This window comes from Neopsephotus bourkii, unplaced genomic scaffold (genome assembly GCF_033783945.1).
Source record: "Neopsephotus bourkii isolate Nb327-2 ecotype Australia unplaced genomic scaffold, CSIRO-AGI_Nbou_v1 NB_1263, whole genome shotgun sequence".
Lineage (NCBI taxonomy): Eukaryota > Metazoa > Chordata > Aves > Psittaciformes > Psittacidae > Neopsephotus > Neopsephotus bourkii.
In genome coordinates this window covers 282,357-308,034 of record NW_026901748.1, presented here as the reverse complement: position 1 = coordinate 308,034, position 25,678 = coordinate 282,357, and the positions used below count along the sequence as shown (strand labels likewise).

Sequence of the window (25,678 nt, the reverse complement as noted above, 5' to 3'; positions counted from 1 at the left end):
TCTTGACACACTCCTGACACCCCGCCTCTTCCAAACCATTCATGGACTAAAAAGTCTTGTGCAAGGGTGTGTGTAATACTATCTTGGTTTTACCCTAATGCCAGGTCTTCTGTAGTGACTACATGCTTTCCCCTTCCACCCTCAAATGCCCTAGCATGCTGATGACTTTGGGTTTGTCAGGGTCTGCTGTCCTGTTAGAGATGGCACAAAGGGCAGTGGTTGTACCTGTGGCTCTGATACTCAGCTGAGGGGAGCTGAAAACAGAGGCCATTTCTTTTCCCTCTGCTGGCATCATTAGTAGTGTGAATGCTCACTCATAAAGACAAATGGTTGCTTTGCTGCATTATATAACATTTTTCTGTTCTATTGCTAGTACTTGTTGAAAGAAGCAAACACCATACCTTTAGGGAAAAAAAGGTGATGAAGTTTCCTTCATTGTGAAGTTTCCTACTGGCAAAGTTAATGCTAGATAAATTTAAAACTAAAGTGTAGTGTGAGGTGGATGCTTGGAGACTTGGTCAAATTCCATCGTGTCTTCTTTTTAATTTATACTGTGATTGCCAGACCTGTTTGATGCCAGCTATAAATAACAGCAGCAGTGAATGCCTCTATTTGACCGGGTGTTTTCCTGAGAGATGAGATGTGGCATAGCTGGGTCTGTATGATTATGGGATTCTGTCATATATTGTCATCTGAAATTACACCATCACCTCTGCAATGTAGTAGAAAGTGACTGAAAAGTCGATTTTACTCTTTAGACTGCAAACAAAATGATGTGTTCATTATGACACTTATGACACAAAATACAAACTAATAAAATTCTTACCACATTTTATTAAACTTTTATAAACTCATTTTGCAAACCAAGTAATTAAACGTGCAAAATCTGATTTCCTTTTTTCTCATCCAATTAGATTAATCAGTATGACAAAAAAACTTCTTTGAATAAGTGGTTACAATCAGATAGTTATTATAATTGTGACATTAAATGATTGATTACCCAAGAGACATTTTCTGCTTGCTCACTTTAGGCTGTGAGTTTTGCTTACAAAATCAAACCAATTAGGAACTGTGTGTACCTAATACGAACTATTACTTCAATAAACTTGCTTCAGCTTGTACTTCAACAGCAGCGAGCAGAAGGCATTAGAGCCATTATTAGACATGTCATTTATAGTTACAGAATAATTCCCACACGTTCAGGCTTAAAGGTGCACAGTCAGAACATGTATTGGTTTTTATCCTACTAGGAGCAATAAAATGGTGGTGCAGAAGTATATAAGCAGCTATACTCCTACGTTGTAGCTCTGCAGGTATACACTGCAATAATGCAGTTGCTGAAACATGGGAATTCCCAGAAAAAAATACAATGCAAAGGGATAATGGAGTTTATTGGAAAGGAATCCTTTTATCTATCCCATTGATGATTTTTTTTCCTAACTTTTCATGTCTGAAGGTTTTTGGGTGCTATTCTGCTTGATGAAGGTGTCCGCTTTAACCCAAAGCACCCAAGCCCCTTACCCAATCAGTGGAGGGAAACTGCTGCTTTTTAAGTCTTCAGAGGGGCCTTCAAAAGCTTTAGGCTTGTTTCTGGCTTCCTTTCTTCCACTCAGTCTGTTTATGTGACTGTAAATAAAATGCCATTTACAGACAAAAGTTAGGAAGTGGATTTTTACTTGTCCGACTAATCTTATAATGGTTGTTAGGTCACATAGAAGTCTGTCACCAAAAGCTATTAAAATCCAGATAGTGAATTAGTTTTCTCTATTTCAAGATTCTAAATTATCAAAGTTCATTGCCTGAAGGCAGCAGCAGATACTGAATATTTCCAGCCTAGAATATACAGTACTTTGAATCTAGATGCTTCAACGATTAGCACTCTCTTAAGGCATAAGAGACCCTCTTATTCTGGCTCAGGCTTAAAATAGGTTTCAAGGCAACTTAGCATTTTCTCTTTCTTTGGCTACATATGCTTGAATTTCTTGTTCTGAATACTGTATTTAGATAAATGTACAAAATGAATAAAAGATTTCCTTATAGTGTAAGCACTATATAAGACAGAGGAAAATGGCAGGAAAATGCCTAGTGTGTTATAGCAAGTATACACTAGCTAGGCCCAAACTAAGTATGATTTCTGTGGAGTAGATCTAAATATTTAAAACCCGCTAATGATTATAAAAATGTGGAATATAAAACAACTGTGACTGAGATATGCTGAAAGTATGGTTTATCTTATAATGTTCTTGGTGGGTCAGTGTATTTTTCAGCTTTTATACTTTGATTTTGCAAAGCGGTCATGAGCAAGAAACAAAGCTGATCCACAAGAATATTGTCAATGACCTCATGTCTTCAGAAGTGTTTTCCTGGTTGCTTTTTAGCTCTTTTCTTTTTGCTCTCTTTGACTACCTGCCTGGCGGGCAAGTGAGGGTGATAGAGGAAGTTTTGAGAAGAGACCTGCCCAGCAGATACTTCTCCCGTTATTCTAGGTAGAAATTCTTGCCCTCAAGGAGCAGTGCTCTGATGTTGTGGTAGTGCAAATTGTTAAAAAGAATACAGTCAAGCCCCAGTGTAAATTGGAAAGATGGGTGGAATGGTTCAGTGAGGAGACAGGACGAGAAGGTGGGGAGAAAAAAAGAACATTGCTTCCCTGAGTCTTGAAGAGCTGCAAGGAGCTGAAAAATCCCCAGTCTGGGCCAGACGTTATCTTTGCTCCTTGGAATCAGCCCCCATCTTGGAGAAAGCGGGACCAGAAGAGTGTCCCTGAAGGGTTGCTGCAGTGCCTGCAGGAGAGCAAGTGGGGAAGGGCGACAGGCAACCCATAGGCCAGCATGTGTTGTGTTGGCCCTGTCTGACCTGTGACAGCACCCTAAGGAATTTAAACCAGCAAGGGAGCATCTGTTCAGGCCGTTGGTTGTGATATCTATCTCTATAGTTTTATCCAGTTCTGGAAATTTCTGCCCTGGCTGTAACGTTTAAAAACCCCTCACCTCTGACACAATTCTAAAGATCTTCCGTGCATTTGCACTGAGATTGCCCCATGTGTTTAGACAGAAGACATTTAGCAAAGTTACCACTTGGCTAGCAGTGTGATTTGCTACTGACTGTAACAGTCCAGAAATTCAAGAGGTTTTCCCTAGATGCCATTGGATTTGAGGTCAGCCTAGAGATGTTTATCATTCTTGGATACTTTAGACTTTTCATTCAAAAGCCAGCATTTGTTTCCATGTGCACCATATAACTTGGAGACTTACTCTTTTCCTTTATTTGCATGTGGGATGGCATTGCAGTATATTCTCTTGTAGCCTCTGAGAATGGGGCACTGGTAAATTGTGCTTAATTTCTGACTGAAGATAATATAATTTGGAAATATCAGACCCAGAAATAAACCTAGGATATCACATAAGCAAAATAGTTTGATAAAATGCAAGTATATTAGATCACAAAACTTCCCTCCCCAAAAAACCCAGACACAGGCTATGAATATATGTGGTTGCGTTTAATGTCCGAAGTATTGCAAAACACAGGATGATATGTCTGCACACACTCTCTTCCCCAGTCTTAAATAACATGACTCAGGAAATGTATTTATCTCTAAGGATGTTTCTCAAGGAACCATACTTTTAGCAAAGGGTGATTTCTTGCTTTCCAGAGGCTAACTGCAGATAATGGTTGTTTGAAATAGCTAATATGATTTCCTGTTATGAGTTTGTGGTAAAAAGGTAGTCACTGAATGAGTAGTATTTAGTCTTCTGCTAGTAATGTTTGTGTTTTCTATTCTATGGGAAAGGGTACAGAATTCATGGAAATTTTTTTACATGTTGTGAACTTTCCCTCAAAATTGCAGTTATGATTTTAACATTCACACTATTGTGAGATGTGAAGTTATTATTGTTATTGCTATTACAGCTAAGCTACTTAATGGGCTGTTTTATGCTGATATAATCCCATTTAACTTCCCTTCCAAAGCTGATGTTGGGACCTGGAAGACAGCTATGTCAACAATGTCTTCTCTGCCAGCAAAATTAGAGAAACGCTTCAAATTTAAGCTTACATTTTAGAGATGCCAAGTATCGTAGAATCATAGAATAGTTTGGTTTGGAAAGGACCTGAAGATTATCTAGTTCCACCCCCCCTGCCATGTATAGGGACATTTCACACTAAACTGTGTCACTCAAGACTCCATCTAACGTGGCCTTGAGCACTGCTAGGTATGTAGCACTTACCACTTCTTTGGGCAACCCATTCCAGTGCCTCACCACCTGCACAGTAAAGAACTTCTTCTTTATATCTAACCTGAACTTCCCCTGTTTAAGTTTGAACCCATTACCCCTTGTCCTATCACTACAGTTCCTAATGAAGAGTCCCTCCCCACATCCTTGTAGGCCTCCTTCAGATACTGGAAGGCTGTATGAGGTCTCCACGCAGATTGACACGTCTCTTTAAAGGGTCTCTCTTATAGGAATTATTGTAAAGGCTGTCAATTTACTACAAAATGACTCGGACTAAATAACTATGGTGAGGCATATTTTGTGTGTAAACTCATTGTGACTGGGCACACAGGAAGGGAGGGGAAACGTGAAGGATGCTATCTAACCAGTGAGCAACAGTGGGAGCCTGCCTCACCTGTGAACCTTGGGCAGTAACTGCACAATGCAATCACAGGTCATGTTTTCTTCCACTGCTGACATTTTTGAGGGGTTTTCAGGAGCCCTGAGATGTTCATCAGCTGGGCTGTTGCTTGTTCCTGGGATCCCACTGTTGTCTCAGTCCTGGCACCTCCAAGCTGGGGGAGGACTTACCTACTCCTGGCTTTTAGGGGACTTTTTTCCTGCAGTTTCTGAGTGAACATTCTCCTAGATGCTCATCTATGACTCTTGATCAAAAAGAAATCATGCCCTGCAAACTCATGATATTTAGGACCTTGTCCCTAGCCTGAACTTTCAGTACCCCACCCCACCCCAGAATGACATGAAGTGGCATACCCTTATTCCCAAGCATGCAAGTGCCCAAGGAAAAAACAGTTAATGCCATGACAACAGCAAAGTGGAGTTTCAGTGTTAAGTGTCATGATTTATTACTGCAGTTATATCTTGCATGTTTGTATTTCTAAGTTTTCCTGTTTAGACAACTGTTCAGACTGTTTGGACTGAAAACAAAGGCTTCTGGAGTGATAATAAAACGACTCAAAAGTGTAGGTTATCTGATGCAGTAGAAAATCTGGTTTTTGTTCTAGTCTTTCAAACATGAAGTTGAAGATAGACTCTAGAATATAAAACTTATTAGCAGTTACAGTCAGTGCATTTTCGTTTTAATGAAAACTAGCTGCATGTCCAGGCCCAAATAGTTACAGTGAATGGAGTTAAATCCAGTTGGCAGCCGATCACAAGTGCTCTTCCCCAGGGCTCAGTACTGGGGCCAGTTCTGTTTAATGTCTTTATCAGTGGCCTGGATGAGGGGATCAAGTGCACCCACAGTGAGTTTGCAGATGACACCAAGCTGAACAGCAGTGTTGATCAGCTGGAGTATAGGAAGGCTCTGCAGAGGGATCTGGACAGGCTGGATTGATGGGCTGTGGCCAATAGTATAAGGCTCAACAAGGCAAAGTGCTGAGTCCTGCATATGGGCCACACCAACCCCATGCAATGCTGCAGGCTTGGGGAAGAGTGGCTGGAAAGCTGCTCATGGAAAAGGACCTGAGGGTGCTGATTGATGGAAATGAACATGATCCAGCTTGTGCCCAGGCAGACAAGAAGGCCAATAGCATCCTGGCCTGTATCAGCAATAGGGTGGCCATCAGAGCTATGGCAGTGATCATCCCCTTTACTGGCACTGGTGAGGTTGCACCTCGAATCCTGTGTTCAGTTCTGGGCCCCTCACTACAAGAGAGACATTGAGGTGCTAGAGAGGGTCTAGAGAGGAGCAAGGAGCTGGTGAAGGGTCTGGAGCACAAGTGTGATGGGGAACGGCTGAGGGACCTGGGAGTGTTTAGTCTGAATAAGAGAAGTCTCGGGGGGGACCTTATCACTCTCTAAAACTACCTGAAAAGAGGATGAAGAGAGGTGGGTGTTGGATTCTTATCCCAGGTAGCATGTGATAGTACAACATAAAGCAGCTTAAAGTTGTTCCAGGGGAGGTTTAGATTGGTTATTGGGAAAAATTTATTCACTGAAAGTGTTGTCGAACGTTGGAACAGGCTTCCCAGGGAAGTGGTTGAGTCACCATCCCTGGAGGTATTTAAAAGACACGTAGATGTGGCATTTAGGGATGTGGTTTAGTGGTTGACTTGGCAGTGCTAGCTTAATGTTGGTCTTAAAGGTCTTTTTCCAATTTACGAGTCTTTGTACCTCTAATGTACCTCAGCAGGCTGATAATGTGTTTGCTGTGCCATAAGCGTAACTGATGCCTTAAGGTAAAAGAGGATAACAGACCTCTGAATCGTATTTCTTGCCTCCCTTCAGCTAAAACATTCCTGTTTGTAATGCTGCAACTTTTGTTAAGGCAAACAATGAATGAGTCATTGATCTCTACCCACAATATTATAATACGTGTAAAGAGTGCTAGACAAGCATTATGCATGGGCAGATGGGTGCTGTAGGAAAAAGGGCTGTGTTTTTTCTTGCATGTGTCAAAGGCTAAGTTTTATTTTCTTGCACTGGGGGAGCTGGCACAGATGAAGAGCCTTTTTCACTGGGATCAAAATTCTTCTTTAATTGCTTCTGTGATGATCATAATGTTTCTGTTAACAGGCATTCTTCATAACTGCTGTGAAGCCTACAATGTTGGGATACTAGAAGCAAAAATATTTTCTGGTCCACCAAGAGAACAGTTCGGATATACAGTTCAACAGATTATAAATGAACAAGGCAAATGGTAAGCTTGAACAGCCTGTTATATGTCCAGTTAAAAGTTAAAGAAAAAACTGTTGAAATTTACTTTTATTATTCTGCATTTCATTTAAATGTGCTCTGGTTAACTCATTTTCAGATTATAATAAATACTTACATTATTAAAACAAAAGTTGACATATTTTAAAGACAGGTGCATTTGAAGGTTCAGGCTTTTTCTCTTCACACTGTGCAATCTGAGGTCTTCTGTTAATCTTTTACTTTCACGTCCAATACACTGGTTTCTTCAGACTCACGATTTCTGTAAAATTTTAACTCATTTCATTCCTTCCTGGTTTGTTACACATACACACAGGATATTTTTCCATTTTAACATTGTTGAGGTAAAACAAATTATTTGGGCTGAGAAGTTCTAATTAATGTTAATATTAAAATAAGTGAGCTTATATCATTTTGTGTCTGATACAGCAATAAATGTTCACTTCCCAAGGGATGGTATGTTTGCTTGTATGTAATAAAACCTTAGTCAAGGCCTTGCTGTCTGCTGCATCTCTTCAGCCATAAAATTTGACATGAAATCCACTGCTGTCACAACATTGGGCTTGATAAGCAATTAGTAAAATATTTTTAATAGTAATGTTGGTTTCAAAAAGAACTTGAAAATACTAACCCAGAGTAAGCCCATTTAGTGGAAGACACATTATTTTGTTCTCTGCAGTCTCAGGAACCACAAAGCTTAATGTGTCTTTTACGGCAAGGACTGCATTACTATAAATAGTTCAGTGGTACTTAACTACTTTGAGTGGTTATATGTGTATGCACAGTATTAAGTCTATAGCAGAAAGTCGCACAAGTCATGTATATTATCATAGGCCAAGGCAATATTTTGATGTATGTCGTTTGAAACAGTGTCAGAACCAAAATACCCACAAAGTGGCATGTTTGCTCAAGTGATGATGGGAGAATAGTAAGTAGCTGAACTTTTTTCAGTAAAAAGAAAGTAAGATGTCAAAATCTGAAATTCATGGAAATGCATTTGAAAATGTATTTTACAGTTAAAGTTTGCAAAAGACGACCATACAAAAATATTGAGCTGACATATTTATGCATAGCGATGCACAGAGACCCTGTGCAGTTGAAACTGATTGCCTATGCAAAGATATAAGACTACCTAGATGTCACTGCATCTCCAGCATTACTGTTTAACACCAGTGACCAGGAGGAAAACCAAGAAGAGAACAGAGCTGTGTCCTCTGAACTGAGAACTCATTGAGTAGGCTCTCAACCTACCCCCACTCCTTGACTGATGTTGTAGCAGCTTCTCGCTGTGTTTCTGCCTGCTTTAATGATGTGTTTAGTCACCCATAAATCAGAGCTCTCTTCCTTTGAAACTTCTTTGTAAAGCCATTGAAGGAGCTCAGGAATGTCTGCTGAAGTGAATTGAATGCTTTGGCTCATAGATGGAGAAATTACGTCCCATGTTTTAGCCTTCTTGTATATTTATCTACAAACTTGCAACAGGAGATGGAGGTTCCAGGATTAGTCTGGAACCTAGTTCTGTTTTGTATTTCCCTGTTTAATTTTTGCTTCTAATAAAACCCCTCCACTACCACATTCTTGGATCATATGTGATACAGTTCAGGAAAACAAGTAACTTTCGGTTAACTTTTCCTATTATACAGAATCATAGAATAATTTAGGTTGGAAAAGACCTTTAAGATCATTGAGTCCAACCAATCTCTTCCCAAGCGTGAAAATATTACGAATCTGGAAAACTTTTGTAGACAGGCACTTCATTATTTGTTCATTCACTGCACAGTGTCTGATCATAGCTCCAAAAATCAGGGGAATTCTAGCAGCTCTTTGAATAACCGTGACTTGTTAGAGACTCTTCAGTGAAGAAAAGGTCTTTTCAGTGTCTCTCTGAAGAAATCACTGAACAACCTTAAAAAAAAAAGTTGGTCATGGTTTACTCTCTTGTTCTCTTCATTTCTAAGCTATTTTCCTTCCCCCCCCCCCCCCTTTTTTTTTTTTCCCCTGGGACAATAGAGCTTTTTCTTTTGTGCAGTATTTAAATTTAAAAAGCCTAACACCACTCAAGCTGTTCAGTGGAGCTGATTTCTTCTACAAGCAATGCAGAGGCTGCAGTCTGTGTGCAAAGGCCTTGTTGACATGGCTGAGTTAGGAGTGAGATAAACAGTCTGAACTTTGCATAAGAACGGGATGCTGCTTTCTGTTCAGGGAAGTGTTTATCACTGTATGCTTTTATGGAGACCATCATTGTGCACCAAGAATGTGATGCACTTGAAAATGTTGTTCAGGCACGGTGGGGGTGCTCACAACATCAAATGTTGCTGGAGTGGCATCTTCCTCCAAGGGAGAGGTTATCCAGAATCTGAGATCTGCCAGAAATTTCATCACTTCCTAGACCTTGCTTCTGTTAATAAAATCACGTGCTGCTGTATCAAATGCAGCTTTAAAAATCCTCCTGTACACTCTCAAAGATTACAAAGGAGAGATACAGAAAAAAACAACAGATGCTAGTTACATTATTCAGCTGTATTTCTGGGAGGTACATCTCCTGAGGCAACAAGAGCTATAGAAAATGATAAAGAGAGGAAAATCTTTACAGAAGTTGGACTTCAGACAGTGGTATGTTATCACTTTTGCTTGAAGATGAGTTCAGAGAGAGAGGGAAGACAGTCAAACCAGCAGCACAGGGCTATAAAGGAGACTTGTATATGTTGGAAAACCATGACACAAACCAGCAAGGGAGCCCTTTTTGTTTACAGTTAGATGATCCAGGATAATTGGTCACTGAACTGTTGTGCACTGATGAGCATTGATGGCATGTGAGGCTCATAAATAAGGACAAACTTGCAAGTCAAGCACAGCTCAAGCTTTTCACGATGTCTGCTGGGATTTTCTAAACAGAACCTCTTTAATGAGGTTGTGAACACCAAAGAAACTCATTGGTAAGAAAGGTTTAGACAGCCCATCACACAAGTAATTACAGAAACATCATTCAGTTTACACTCTCTTTCTCCCTCCCTATCATGAGATCACCTGTATTTGAGCCTTAAATTGAGATCAAGTTCTGTCATTTTATAAACACAATTTTTTAGAAAGGCAGATTGTACCCTGTAGAGTTTGTCTTGAACGTGCATGCCCAGAACAGAAGCCACTACATTCTACAAGGATAGCAGTACTTACTTCATGCTCATACTTGGTTTTATATCTGTCCCAGTTGAGGAAGATCGGGTAACAGTATATAACTAAATGCATTGTTCTACACAAATGTGTCTTCAGTCTGTGGGTACATCCCACAACAGTGCTAAAATCTCAGACTGCTGCTGAGGAGCTGGTTGATATCAAGTTGCAGTCACCTTGCTCAGTTGTGTCTGTGTGCTTAGGATTTGGATTTTTTAAATTTTGTTTGAGAATTTTTAATGGGATTTTTCTGAAGTATCTTGTTTCATTCTGTATCGTGTCAGTAATGATACTTTACGCTGCCATTACGGATGTATCACATAATCACTGCACTACTAAATAGTTTTATTTAAATCACCACATACTTCCCACTAGTCCTCACAGCCCAATGACCTTTCTCCTGAGGTGGTGTCCTGCCTCTTCAGACAAATGAGGTGTTTTTGCTGAAAAGACACATTGTGTAGCAACTGTTGTTGAAATCAATACATTTTAAAGCCTTATGATTTTAATGAGGAGGGTAATTTCTGCCAACTTTTTTTTTTCCTTTAAGAAAAAGCTGCTATTGTTACAGCTCTGTCTTTTCAGTGCCAGGACCACTGCTAACACTGAGTTCTCCCTCCCGTTTTTGCTTAGTCTGATTGCATGCCTTACAGTTTGCCTTTTCACTGCTTGGAGCAGCTCTGCCTTCTGTCTTCTAGACCTTTTAAGTCTGTCAATTAAATACTCTTGCCATAGCTCACTGTAGTTTTTGAAGTTTTGAGTATTTTATTCAAAAGTTTGGAAATCTTAGATGGTGAGAAGTGGTTTAGGGTGTGCAGAGAAGCATCTCTGAGAGTGAAGAGTTTTCTGGTTTTCATATCTATTCATCACTTCCTGCAATTGTAGGGGAAAGGCCAGATGATTTAAGAGGCCCTTTCTACTTCTGTTTTCCTATTTCCTATTAGCCATCTTTGTGTTTAGAAAATACATGAAAGAGCGAATGCATGGAGAGAAAAACAAAAAAAAGGAAACAAGAAAATATAAAACTTGCTCTTACAACAGCTGGGAATTCAGCCCTTCACCATGAATTCTGATTTTGTTTTCTGCTACATCACACTTTGCCAGTTACTAGCTTTGTCATGGTGTAATTTCCCAGAAATAATTCCTGTTGCACTTTGATCTGCCACTCCTGCAGCCTGTGTGGTATGGCATTGCTGCTGAACTATTTGACTTCCTGTAGTTCCATTGCTTTGTATACAGTGTTGGAGACTTATTAAGGAGCTGAATAGCAAAAACAGTGGCAGTGTTACACACTAATCACTATAGTATTGTTTTAAGACAGTCTACAAGGACATGTAAGAAAGTTTTGTAAAAAAAAAAATGTCTGACTCCTGGCTGAAAATTACCCTTAATTAATACACCATACATTATACAGTTTATTTGGAAACAAGCATTTTCAGGTATTTTAGTGTTCATTTCTTACATTCTTTCCTGGTCCATTCTGTTTCATTCTGCTTTCTGTGCATCGTGTTTAATCACAGTAAAAAATACTTCGTTGTTAGCAGGATGGTAGCCAGATACTCTTCTACTTTCTTCACTTCTGATGTTTCAGAAAGATACTCATGCATTTTCCCAGAGGGATATTGTGTAACTCTCTACTGTAACAGTTTATGTTACTTTCCAAAGGCAAGAAGAACTTGCTGATTTCTAATATAGATTAAGGCTAGTATTAAGCTTAAGTAAGGCTCAGGATATGAAAGAAATAATAATTAAGTTATTTCCTAGGATGTTTAAGTATGACAATTAATATCAAATATATAGGGCTAGGCTTTGCAATTAATATCAAATATATAGGGCTAGGCTTTGCAAAAGTTGGTTAGTAACTTTTTCTCAGGAGCGTATTGATGGCAGGATGGGCTAATTAAGTCAAATAAGGGAAAGGGGTTAATAACTGTTCATTTCTGAAAGTCACAGTGCCAGTAATAGTTCTCAGTGTTCAATTCTGTGTACAGGGTGGCATTTTTTGGTTTACAGTATAGTTATAGCATTGAGATTTCTTCATGGTACAAGTCTACAAAGAAAGCTAATACAACAAAGTAGAATACCGTATAATAACTTGTGGTAAAGTATAAGGAGTGCAAGCTAAATGAAAGACGAAATTAAGTTTGCTTTGGACACAGTTGGCATAGATTTAGGTTTGGGTTTAAGATTAGAAGAGTTTGCCTTGTTTGGCTTACATTTTTCTGTCTGTACCACACAACACCTACAAGGGTAGTTCTAACAAAAGTAAAATTGTTCTGACTATTGAGTCCTAGAAGTGGATTTGGTATAAAGAGTGATAATTCCTTGTTTTAAATAGATTTTGAGGTTGGGGGAAACACGAGTTTCAGAGCTCCCACTACTGCTGAGCATCTTAAAGCCCACAGAGTGAGCATAAGTATGCATGCTGAAAGGGAGAGAATTGCTTTTTCTAAGCTCTGTGGATAGCGTTTGTCTCCAGATGGAGTGGTGCATGGGTATTTCCAAGATCTGTTAAGGTCATTCTTTGAACAGTAGCTGTCCTCAGGAAAGGACTCTGAAATACATTTGCCTTCTGGGAAACTTAGAAAAAACATACAAGTATTTATAAATGGACAGTGCAATGTTCAGCTTGACAGTTAATGAGGAAAAACTGCTCCAGTTTCAGATATTACACATGCAGTGCTGCCATCCTTCTTTAAACTCTTTTGTGTTTCAGTGAAAACTGTTAGGCCTTTCTCTCTCCAGTCAGCCCGGTTAGTGTTTTATAACAGTAATTAACTCTATAGTCCCTAACAAGGGGGAAGACCGTATATCATGCTTTCATCCTGACAATCACTACTGACCAGATCCAGTCCTCTGTGTCACTGTAGGTATTTGTTGGTTGCATCGTCTACTGGTACATGACTCATGAACCCTGATTACTGGGTCCTCAGCTATGATGGATCTGGTTTCCACTGTGCAGAAAAGACTGTACGCCTCAGAACGTAGCAAGAATATAAGAAGCTACCTCACAGCTAGTGTAACATACAGTGGTTTTATATAGAGAGTTATTTATATGAACATGAATGGCATGTTTAGAGATGCTAGAAGTACACAAAATCCTGTTCCTGCTTCCTGTGTAATCACTGTTTTTCAACAAAGTAATTGAGAAGGCAGTAGGTATTTTTAAAATATTCTGATACACGTGAAATAGAATCTAAAGTTATCCTGAACAAGGCTTTAAGTGAAGTGGTGGACTTGGCAGTCCTGGGGTAGCAATTGGGCATTATAATCTTAAAGGTCTTTTCGAATCTAGCTGCTTCTGTGAAGTAAACAAAAATATGCAACTAGCAGTTATTTTCTTAGAGAAAGCTAAGAAGGACGCAAGCTCTTACTTGTGCTTCTAAAACTACGTGTTTTTATCAAAGCTGTTTTATTAAAACTAATTATAAATTTGCAGCAGTAAAATCAGAGGACTCCTGAAAAGTTTGTATGATATATAGCAATTGCTTTGAAACATAACAACGTGTTCTTTTAATAGTACAAGTTTCTTGCATTGGAATTATAGAATCACAGAATGGTTTAGGTTGGAATGGACCTTATAGTCCATCCATTCCAATCCCCTTCCATGGTCAGGGACACCTTCCACTAGACCAGGTTGCTCAAAGCCCCATCCAGCCTGGCCTTGAACACTGCCAGGGATGGAGCATTAACAACTTCCTTAGGCAACCCATTCCAGTGCCTCACCAGCCTCACAGTAAAGAATTTCTTTATTATATCCAGTCTAAATTTCCCCCGTTTAAGTTTTAACCCATTACCCCTTGTCCTGTCACTACAGTCCCTAATGAAGAGTCCCTCCCCAGCGTCCCTATAGGCCCCCTTCAGATACTGGAAGGCTGCTATGAGGTCTCCACGCAGCCTTCTCTTCTCTAGACTGAACAGCCCCAACTTTATCAGCCTATCTTCATACAGGAGGTGCTCCAGTTCCCTGATCATCCTCATGCCTCCTCTGGGCTTGTTCCAGCAGTTCCATGTCCTTTTTATGTTGACGACACCAGAACTGCACACAATACTCCAGGTGAGGTCTCACGAGAGCAGAGTAAAGGGGCAGGATCACCTCCTTTGACCTGCTGGTCACACCCTTTTGATGCAGCCCAGGATACGGTTGGATTTCTGGGCTGCAAGGGCACACTGAAGCCGGCTCATGTTCATTTCAACACCCCCAAGTCCTTCTCCGCAGGGCTGCTCTGAATCTCTTCTCTGCCCAACCTGTAGCTGTGCCTGGGATTGCTCCAACACAGGTGTAGGACCTTGCACTTAGCATGGTTAAACTTCATGAGGTTGGCATCAGCCCACCTCACAAGCATGTCAAGGTCCCTCTGGATGGCATTCCTTCCCTCCAGCGTATCAACCGAACCACACAGCTTGGTGTCATCGGCAAACTCGCTGAGGGCGCACTCAATCCCACTGTCCATGTCAGTGACGAAGATGTTGAACAAGACCGGTCCCAACACTGATCCCTGAGAGATACCGCTTGTTACTGGTCTCCAGCCGGACATTAACCCTTTGACCACAACTGTTTGCATGCGGCCATCCAGCCAGTTCTTTATCCACTGAGTGGTCCATTCATCAAACTGATGTCTCTCCAATTTAGAGACAAGGATGTCATGTGGGACAGTGTCGAGTGCTTTGCACAAGTCCAGGTTTCTTGGCTTGTTATCTTGTAGCTACTTACAAAATTTCAGAGAACAATAATTTTGCTTTTAGCAACCTGTTGACCTACTAGAAAAGGTGTTTTCTTGTGATACTCCATACTCTGCAGTGGAATCCCATTTCTTGTCCTCTTACTGTCCCATAAATGAATTAAGTATAACCGTAGACAAATCTGTATGAAAGGAAAGCCATATTGCTGCTGGGGTGAAAACCCAGTCTCTGATTTCTAATGAACTGTTTCACTTTTTTTTCCATGTATCTTGAGATCATCTTCTTATGATAATGTTTTTCCGTACCCTTATTTCACTGGACATTAAACTGTATAATAAGTGGTCCTTGCCAGCACTTTGTGTCCCTATACTGTCTGTTGGTTTTGCTCTCTCATGGACTTATGCTGAAAAATAGGTATTCAAGCAGTATTCCAAGCTTTTTGAAGGCTTTCAGGTAAAATTGAAGTGGTCTTGAGGAGCAGATATTGGAGGGAAAACCTCATGGCAGACATAGAAAGAGTCTGAGAAAATGAATCACTTTGTATTGTAGGCACAAATTACCGTAAGTCTTAAATTTCTTGTTCAGGATTAAACACTTTGTGCAGCAGACTGTTACCACCTGCAGTGTTTTCTTTCTGACTCAGTGTGGTCAAGGTGTGGTAGTGCTTAAGCTCAGACATAAGCATTTGACTGTTGCTGAGCAGATCCTGCAGCAAATGGTTCTTATCAGCTAAAATAATAACTCAAAAGGAATAAGTTAACTATTAACTGATGAGACAATAACTTTTTTTGTGTCTCAATCACCAATGTATGTATTTCAAAATTTCTATGCATCTGTACGTATTAGTATCTCTGCTGTATTTTTTCTGACACTGTGACAAACTGTCACAGAAACAACAGTACATGCATTTGAGGCAGCCTAACCCCCAGAGGCTCCTCCACCAAAGTTGTCCCTGTTGAATCCACTGTACTTACATCAAGTAAAGCTTCTGAGCAGCTCTGGAGAAGACTCTTGAGTGCTTTAGGTGCTACATCTGGTAAAAGCCTTTTAATCTGTTAGCCTAAAGTGTGCTATGCAGTGGTGCTACTGCACTTTTCCAGTGTTATTAAAGACCTAACGAAGTTCCTGTTACTTTAGGTTGTTGGTTGGTTCACCCTGGAGTGGCTATCCCTCTAACAGAACTGGGGATATCTATGCATGTCCTGTTGGTACGTCCAAAACCACATGTAAAAAACTGAACTTACAAGGTAAGTTGTAATAAATAATGCCTTGTTACAGTTGTTCAGTTTTTCCTTGGTTTTATACCAGGCCTATCTATCTTGTTGAAACTTTTAACTATCTCTTTGTATGTGTGTGTGAATGCTTCAAGGACTCACTGCCAGCTGCAGGTGACACCTGTGTGTATGTGAGCCAAAACTGGTGCCGACTGCTAGAGTCAGGCTGGGCTATGTGTGTCCTGACCTCTGATCTCAGCACCAGATACTGCAGCAACTGGGGCCTTTAACCTCGAGCTATGGGCTGGGAGCAGTGTGTGTCCCAAAACCAGCTGATGGCAGAAGGACCAGGGCTCTGTGTCATGGAGGGCCCCACGCTGGCAGATGGTGCAGAACCATGGGTCACAGCCCAAGGGACTAGTGGGGGCTCTGGTGCAGCGACTGTCTGCATCTTACCCGAACCTGGCATGTATGTATGTGCACTAGCAAACTGCTCAGCTGGACCAGCCAACTGATGGGCACCTCAGGTCCAGGTATCATGCAGATGCAAGGTCCATGCTGGGATGCCCAGGGGGACTTCCCAATGTGGAGTGCATGAGGGATGAGTGTGTGAGGGCACAGGAAGCCTTTTCTGCCTCTGTGTGTTTGCAAACTGAGCATAAAATAGGATTCTCTTTTGGATACAGTGAAAATATAGGGAAGCAGCATGTGCTGCGATGCCTGTTTTATGTTTATTTGTGGTGCGGATCATTTCTGTCCTCCACTGCTCCTTCCACGTTTTTGTCTAAAACCTGATACTGGATCAGAGGAGTCTGGTGTCCTGAGGAATGTAATAGTAGCTGCTCAGCTGCAGCAACTCAGCTAGTCAAAAATACACAAAAATAGCATTTCTTCCTCTCTGTTGCTCTTATCTCCCTCAAGTGCAGGTCCTCTAAATGGACATACTGAATTCATGTCTATAGTTAACAGTTAGTAAATTTTTGATGAAGATTAGCTTTTGTTCCTTTTGTTTCAGAATCATAGGCAGCCATTTGGAAAAGGAATCTGAGATCCTGAGAAATCAAGATTTTGAAAATGAATTCTAACTTACTAAATTGCTCCTATATCTTATTTACTATTCTGTCATTATTTAATCTTTTTTTCTTTCAGCCCTAATAAATATTCCAAATGTGACTGAGAGAAAGGAAGTAATGAACCTTGGGTTAACTCTGATACAGAACTCAAAAACAGGAGGATTTTTGGTATGTATCAAGGACATATTCAATACACACAGAAATTCCTGAGGACAATGAAGAGACTAGAATTCTCCACATTTCTTTTTATAAATCCAAGTTGAATATATTTTATTATGCAACATAGATTAGTACATATTTTGCATATCTTAAAATATTCCATCCTACTGTCATTATCTGTTCAAAAGTCAGGAAAATTATGGAATCTTCCCATCATTTATGTAAATATCCTGTGGAAGGGCACATACTTAAAGACTCTATAGTGAGTCAGACAACATAGGCAAGAATATTTCCACCATGAGCATCTCTAAGACAATCTCATATAGTTCTGGTTACACTTTTGAAAGACAGCATGGAGTCTGCCTCCTTCCATATGCGCTTGCACAGAGGCTGTTACCCTGGGATGTTAGCATTTCTAGTTCCATGGATCTACAATAAGTTTTATTTGGTAAGCTGGAGGATATACACAAAATATGTGTATGTTTTGCAGACCACTCTCCTTGGGGTCCGTAAAACAGATTGCATAACTGAAAGGAGGTCGATGCCTTCTTAATAATCTTTTTTACAATCCTAAGCATAAGCATGAAAACTGTTGCAGTGTAAGTGTATTCCAGTTTGATGCATCATTGTAGGCATGTGCAGTAATTAAGTGAAACAACAAACAGAGGAGCTTTGAGATTCACTTTAAGCTTCACATTTTTGTGTTGCATCTTCCTAATAATTGCAAGAAATATTCAAATGTTTATTATTTTCATTACCACCTAGCTCAGTTCACTGAAGTACTTGAGTCTCATACCAACCTTTCCAGCAGCATTCTTGGAGTAAAGTTAATCAGAACTTCAAATACATCAAGTTTTCTTCTTGATGGTTGTTTTGAGAAAACACTGATTAAAAAAATCTTACTCTGTCTCTTGGATAATACCTTTGGTTGCTGTTAATGCAACCCTCCTATGCATACCCAGGGAACTTCTTGAATACTTGAACTTCTCTCAGTTAAAAATAATTTCCTGATCCATACATTATTGATTGACTCTCCTTAAATTTCATAAAGTAAGAAAAAATTATGTTTTCATGTAAGACATGAACAGTTAGCCATGTCTTTGGCAACAGGAGCTCTTTTTGACATAAGGAAATCTGTACTAAACAGCCTCAACAAATATCGAAAGCTCCAGGACTTGTCTAATTCTTGCCACAACTAAGACACCGTCTGATTGTCGCTGCAGGCTGCTGTCAGCCTCAACTTCTCTCTGAGACAGTCTCTGGCAGCTGGCCTCTGTGATGGACACTTGGTTTAGCTCAGAGCTTCTTCCCCCAGATTACTGTGCTTCTTCCTCCTGTGGCTGCTTCTCAGCCTCCATCTCAGCTTGCACACATCTGTGCTGCATCCCTGCACTGCTTGGCTGGAGCATGACCCAGCCTGGCATGTCTGTGCTATAGCTTGTGAGTCCTGCTGGTTCAGCTAATTTGATGCCATGTGATTGCTTCCCACAGGTATCTTAAGTACAGGGCAGCAATTTCCACATGCTCATTACGTTTTTCTGAGGCATGCTTAGTCCTGTTGGAAAGGTGCTTAAGAATTTCACTGATGGTTAACAACTTCTTTACAGATTTCTGATCTGTGTTTCTGTCAGTTTGGTTCTGGGGAAGTACTTTGTGTTTATTTGAAAGGAACAGCTCCTGTCTCCTACATGTAAAATCTCCTTTCTGTATTTAACACCCCACAATTGCTCATTTGTCCTTTGATTTGCCAAACAAACACATACTTTTGCTGTATTCCACGTGTTTCTAGGGCACTATATAGCATACTTTTAATTTCTCCGTCTCAACTGCAGGTGCTTCTTTTCACATATCTTCAGGCCATATTTGATTTGCATGCTCGCTGCAAGCTTACATCACCCCGCAGTCAGCCAGTGCCTGATCAGTCTGCTGTTCACTTTTCCACTCAATGAGCAACTAGTTTATGTCCACATTTCTTAACATCAGTCCTTACGGACAGGTCTATGCCCCTTTCTACTATTCCAGTTTTCAACTTCCTCGGTTCTGTGATCTCCCAGGTTTCCCCTGCATTAATGTTGCGTCTTAAGTCTCTGTTACAACACTAGAACATTTGAATGTCTTTTTTTTTTTTTTTAAGAACAGCAAAGTTTATTAGAACATTTTAGAACATTTCTGTTTTTTCTTCAAGGTTAACATCATAATTTTGAGTTACCATTAATACAGAAGGAAACTAGAAAATAGGCAAATGAGATTAATCTATAAAGAACTTTAAATGAAAAAACAGCTTTAATTTAAAGACTAGTAGCACTCTTCCAGCTTCACAATTACCAATACAGAAGTTTTATGCTACCAATGTTACCAATATAGACATTTTGTACCTCTCACCTCTTCAAGTACCTATCTTTTCCAGTAAAACTTATCATGCCCCATTTAGTAGCTAGAAAGAGCACTTATCTCAATATCAGATTATGTAGATGAATTTCCTTTCTCTTTTGTAGAAAATCTGCCATCTTATCAAACATGTTAAGGTAGTTTGATGTGGCTCACCACTGGTAAACCAATATGTGATTTTCAGTTTACTTCTGCCTTTAATCGTCTTTTTTCAGTATTCTTGAGAAAAGGGTAATAGTGCCATTCACTCTCTCTTCTCTTCCTAAACAGAGATGGTGCATTTTCTGTTCCTAACATCTTTTTTATTCAAAAAGAAAATCCCTCCTGCTCCCCCAAATATCCTCATTTAAAAAATTCTGTCTCAGTGTCCATCTTTTTTATCTAGGTACTTTTGCACCTATCCTTCTAATATCAGAGGTGTGGCTATCATGCAACCAGTTTCTTTTTACAGAGATTATTTGCAGCAAAGAAGCAAGATTACTTGCACTGAAAGGCAGTGAAATATGTAGCTGAGGGCTAAATAGGACAGTGCATAACGTGAGGCTGCACCCTCCCTTGAGACGATGAAAACGTTTAGGTTATAACTATTTTCACAAAGTGAATTTCCCTTAGGAACAAGGCTTCTCAAACGAATATATGTGTATGTGCTCACTGATCGCTAAACCCTTCAGTCGCTCGCACTGTTGGAGGTAATCGGATTTACCGAAAGAAAAACTTTCGCATCTTCGCAGCGTCCTGCATGCTCGTAGCTCTGGTGCCACCTCCTGGTTAGTAGGAGAACTTCTCTGCAAATGTGGAAATACCAGCCCAAGATTTAAACTAACAGTTTGTAGAGCAGGTGGCTTAAAGCAGTGCATATTCCTTGCAGAACAAGTCACACTCCCTAGTTGTTATAGTTGTGCACAGTCTGGAGGGGTCAGCTTGCGGAAGGAGGCACGAAGATGATCATGAATAGAAAATCCATTCAGTGAGAAAGCCTGTGAGAGGGGTTACTCTGTGATTGCAAGGGATTTTGCTTGATTACCCAAGAGGGCTCCTCTGATCCTATATGCCTGTAGTTGTGCTTATTGTGCTTTTGTGTATGGATAAAGTAAGACAAGTATTTGTCATTTTTATAGTTTCTTTTTGTTGTTACTTTTAAGACTTGTGGTCCTTTGTGGGCACAGCAGTGTGGAAGCCAATACTATGCAACAGGAGTCTGTTCTGAAATCAATCCAAGTTTCCAGCTCCTACGAAGCTTTACTCCTGCTATTCAAAGTAAGACAACATGTGCAAAACAGATTCTATTAAGAAAGCATATCAAACAAAATCAAGATATGTTCTGTCAGGGACTACTAATTTGTGGGGTGTTTTGGTTTTGTTGTTTGTAGTTTTTTTTTTAATATATGTGCAAATAGCAAAGTCCTGTGAGTCACATGTAAGGACTTACAAATTGTGACCCAATGCCAGTATAAATATGGACTCACTCCTCTGAATTAAGAGGCACAGAACCAGTGCAGGCTCAAAATCTGCATATGCTTCTGTTGAGTCCTCATTCTGGCAAAACCTTCCTGATCTGAAGTGTTGTCTGTGTGAGACCTAAATGTGCACCTCTGAATTTAGCCCAAGAATTGTATTGAGACTGAAAGTGTATTTAATGTCCGCTTTTTATTTTTTAGAGTGTTCCTCCCTTATAGACATCGTGGTGGTTTGTGATGAGTCAAACAGCATTTATCCCTGGGATGCAGTGCGGGCATTTTTGAAAAAGTTTGTACAAGGCTTAGACATAGGCCTTAACAAAACCCAGGTAAGTCACAGACCTCCTAGAGAGAGACCAAAAAATGAAAAGACAGCGGGTTTTTCTAGCAAATGTAAAGGAAACCAAGTCTACTACAGTACTCCCTCAAAGCCAGAGGTTATGCTGTTGTCCTGTACCTTTCAGTATTGTTTTTTATTTCACAGCTAACCTGTTTTGAAAGGGATTAGTAACTTGATTCAAACATAAACCAACTTAAATAAAAGTCTAGGTTATAGCTAGTGGACTCAGATCTCTTTCATGCCTTATGTGTAAAGCGAATTAAAATACAGTCTGTGGGCATGTGGTAAAAGTAGAGTAGATTTTTTTACAGGTTTTTCATATGGGTCTTACTTTCATCTGCTGCATCTTTAAAATAGTTTTTCCTGCTTGGTTACTCTCTGACCTTTGTGTTCTTTTTTCCTTTTAATTTGATGGTGGTAAGGAAAATTTTACTACTTGCTTTTTTTTTTTTTAAAAAAAACATTTTCTGTCTTTGCAGTTGTCCATTTTCCATAAACAGTTCTGGGAACAAAGACTGGGGCACTGGAAATCTCTCTCCCAAAGGCTGCCTTCTTCCTTGGGCTAGTTTGGAAGTGAGGTGCTTAAAAGCTAGGCTTCCTTCTCAGTCCTTTCTGAACCTTATCTCTTTTTTTTTTTTCTTTCATATTAAATGTACTTAGCTTATGTCTTTAGCTTCACCTCTATTAAAAATAAATAGGGTTTGCAGTGCTGTCAAGTAACTAACCTTTACAATTTTCTTAGAAGAAATCAGATTGAGGTGCTGTCAGCTTATAGAATTTTTGCTATTATCTCATTTTTCCCAGAGCTCTTCATACTGTTGCTATCCATCAGCTCTTCCAGAAGTAACCAAGCAAACATTTAATGCCTACTATTTCAGATTGTTTGCATTAACATAATGTAGTCCATAATAAATGACATAAGGTGCAAGAGCATTATAGCTTTCTTTGCTTTCCAAACCTGTTAATATTAATTGGTTTTATATGTGTTGGAAGAAAATTATAACTCCATCCCATGTGCTCTGCAGATCTTTTACTCCAACATGATAAATAAGTAAGTGTCATGATTATATGTAAATGTAATGCCTGATGATCTAACATAATTTCTTTATTGCATAGGTGGGTTTAATTCAGTATGCTAATAATCCCCGTGTAGTGTTCAACTTGAGTACATATGAAACAAAGGATCAGGTTGTTAAAGCAATGGCGAGAACGTATCAGAAGGGAGGAGATCTCACTAATACTTTCAAAGCCATTGACTATGCAAGGTAAAACACACCGATGATTACTGTGCAACTGTTGTAACTTATCTTACAAGATAATGAGCACATCCTGAATTTCATTCCCACTGGGAGTGCATATGCTTGGAGCCTCTGAGAAGGTTCTCAGCACCAGGCAGAATCATTCAGGTACATTTAGAGTGCCACATGCAGAACAGTAGAAGGATAAGTAAACTAAATTTGCTCAAAACTTTTGGGTTAAACCCTACACTAAAGTAGTTCTGGTACTCAACAGAATTGTTTGAGCTGTCACAGATGTCTAAATATGACAGTTCATTGAACAGTGTGGACAAGCTTTTAGGAAAGGTACAAAACCATTGAAAGAAATAAAAAGTTTATCCAGGGATTCAATGGGACCAGTAACATTGGTATTCTGTTGTCAGTTTGTCATTGCAGCACTAGCAGCATGCAAAATGTGCTGTGACAGAATACATATACAAACCAGGTCTTTTTCTCAGCAGGGAGATGCTATTTTGCAGGACAGAACTCTAGGCCAAAATACATAATGAATCAAATGGCCTTGAAAAATTTGTTTAGGAACACACTCAGTCTTCAGTGGAGTTGATATTTTGCATTAGTATTGAGGAACCTTTTATTAATACTCTTCTTATATTTGAACTCGGTGGACCCAATTCCTGGCTACTCTGGTGTTATAAAATATTAATAGCTCTGACAAAAAAAACCACCCTTTTTACTTAGAAGCACTTGTACAGGAAAAATATAGTATTCCCTGGCATGTACATTTCTATCAGAAATAATGTCCAATCCTAGTTGGATTTTTCTCTACTTCCTTGATTACATTTCTGATGGCTCTTAAGGCTGTGCTTTGAGAAGAAGCTGTCAGGAGCATAACTGAAAATTCTTGTTGCAGACTGTTAATATACAAATTAAAAAGTCAGTGATGGACATATTCATTACAGTATACATACTGAGTTCTATCCATTATAAATTGACATGTGATTAAATCCAATATTTTATAACAGACAGCATGCCTTCTCACCTGAATCAGGAGGACGTCCAACAGCCACAAAAGTAATGGTTGTTGTGACCGATGGTGAATCACATGATGGCTCCAACTTGAAAACAGTGATAGGTAAATGCAATGAAGACAACATAACCAGATTTGGCATTGCTGTAAGTAATACTATAACTCTATATATTATTGCAGTTTTTGAAAGATCATTTTGTTGCATATATATGAAAGTCCACGTGCTATATAGCAGCTGTATATAATGCATGCATTATTGCAGTGTTGAGACTGAAACTAAGGTAGCATCAATCTCCATGAACTAGCAAAATACTGGTTATCTTCAACTGAAGAAAAAGTAAAAAATAAAAAAAGAAAAAAAATTACTTGAGCAACTGCATTGGTTTTCTCCTTTACCTTGGTTTATGTATTTTTCCTGTCTGAATGGTCCCTTGTGTAGGAATACAGTCTGATAATCAATTCAGTAATATGAATGGAGGTAATCGAATTGAATTGAATGGAGTTAACACCCATGTGTTAATGAAGTGATTTCCTTCACTCTTCTTTCTCTGCTTCTTTTTTTACCCAAGGTTTTGGGATACTTAATCAGGCATGAGCTTGATACTAAAAACTTAATTAAAGAAATCAAAGGAATTGCTAGTTATCCAACAGACAAGTATTTCTTTAATGTGTCATCTGAGGCTGCACTACTGGAAGAAGCAGGAACACTTGGAGAGCGCATTTTTAGTATAGAAGGTAAATACTTCTCAACATCTCTGAAAAATTAGATCAGATTTTCCAACTGATGAGCTAAAGATTTTATTTAGCTTCACCTTAGTCTAGTACCGTGAAAGCAAGGGACAGCTGCAACTGCAGGCTGATCCCTGCTCCCCAGGATGGCTCTGGTTTGCGCAGGTGTTCCACCAGCTATCCCACCCCTAATAAGCTTGAGCTTCAAGTTAATTTCTGCAGTTTGTGGAAAATACTCCTCAGTTGCTGAAAACTTCAGTCAAGTCATGGGCTTTAGGGATCCACTGGGGGCTTGTCCATATGGGTCCAAATGTATTCAGAGCTGGTACCACTGGAGGAGTAAAAGTAACTTTATGCCTGTCAGATCGACCTGTGTGAATTAAAGCAAGTGTAAATTTAAAACATAAATCAGAAGACTATGTGTACTGTTTGGAGGAAGGTGCTGTAGAAGTGACTCAGAGACACTTTGTCACCCCTAAACTCAACTTTTTTAATGTCAAATTTACACCTTCCTTGAGAGGCTTGTGACCTGCTCTCAGCCTTCCCTAAGGGGCTTTTCCTGGCTGCAAACTTCCTGTGCTCAGGATAAAATCTTCCCTTGTTTCACCTCTGTCCTTTACCAGGCTCACGATGCAAATCACAGAATCATAGAATTGTTAGGGTTGGAAAGGACCTTAAGATCATCAAGTTCCAACCCCACTGCCATGGGCAGGGACACCTCACACTAAACGCTGCTACCCAAGGCTTTGTCCAGCCTGGCCTTGAACACTGCAAGGGATGGAGCATTCACAACCTCCCTGGGCAACCCATTCCAGTGCCTCACAAACCTTACAGTAAAGAATTTCCGCTTATATCCAATCTAAATTTCCAGTGTTTAAGTTTGAACCTGTTACCCCTTGTCCTACCACTACAGTCCCTAATGAAGAGTCCCTCCCCAGCATCCCTATAGGCCCCCTTCAGATACTGGAAGGCTGCTATGAGGTCTCCACACAGCCTTCCCTTCTCCAGGCTGAACAGCCCCAACTTTCTCTGCCTGTCTTCATATGGGAGGTGCTCCAGTCCCCTGATCATCCTTGTGGCCCTCCTCTGGAATTGTTCCAACAGTTCCATGTCCTTTTTATGTTGAGGACACCAGAACTGCACACAATACTCCAGGTGAGGTCTCACAGGACCAGAATAAAGGGGCAGGATCACCTCCTTCGACCTGCTGGCCACACTCCTGTTGATGCAGCCCAGGATACAGTTGGCTTTCTGGGCCTACAAGCACACACTGAAGCTGGCTCATGTTCATTTTCTCATCAACCAACACCGCCAA

General features: G+C 39.9%; 1 protein-coding gene across 3 annotated transcripts in view; it reads left to right on the top strand.

Moving 5' to 3' along the window:
* Positions 1-25,678, top strand: part of ITGA2 (integrin subunit alpha 2) — a 68,611-nt gene that overhangs the window by 12,724 nt on the left and 30,209 nt on the right. The window contains exons 2-9 of one of the 3 annotated variants that reach the window (XM_061364993.1): positions 6,747-6,870; positions 15,876-15,985; positions 17,102-17,193; positions 20,715-20,829; positions 21,231-21,358; positions 22,486-22,634; positions 23,630-23,780; positions 24,204-24,369. In XM_061364993.1, coding sequence (XP_061220977.1) covers positions 6,747-6,870; positions 15,876-15,985; positions 17,102-17,193; positions 20,715-20,829; positions 21,231-21,358; positions 22,486-22,634; positions 23,630-23,780; positions 24,204-24,369 — 1,035 coding nt within the window. Of the gene's footprint in view, positions 1-6,299; positions 6,871-15,875; positions 15,986-17,101; positions 17,194-20,714; positions 20,830-21,230; positions 21,359-21,854; positions 21,948-22,485; positions 22,635-23,629; positions 23,781-24,203; positions 24,370-25,678 lie in introns of those variants that run through there. The other 2 variants (XM_061364992.1, XM_061364994.1) reach the window with 2 other exon arrangements.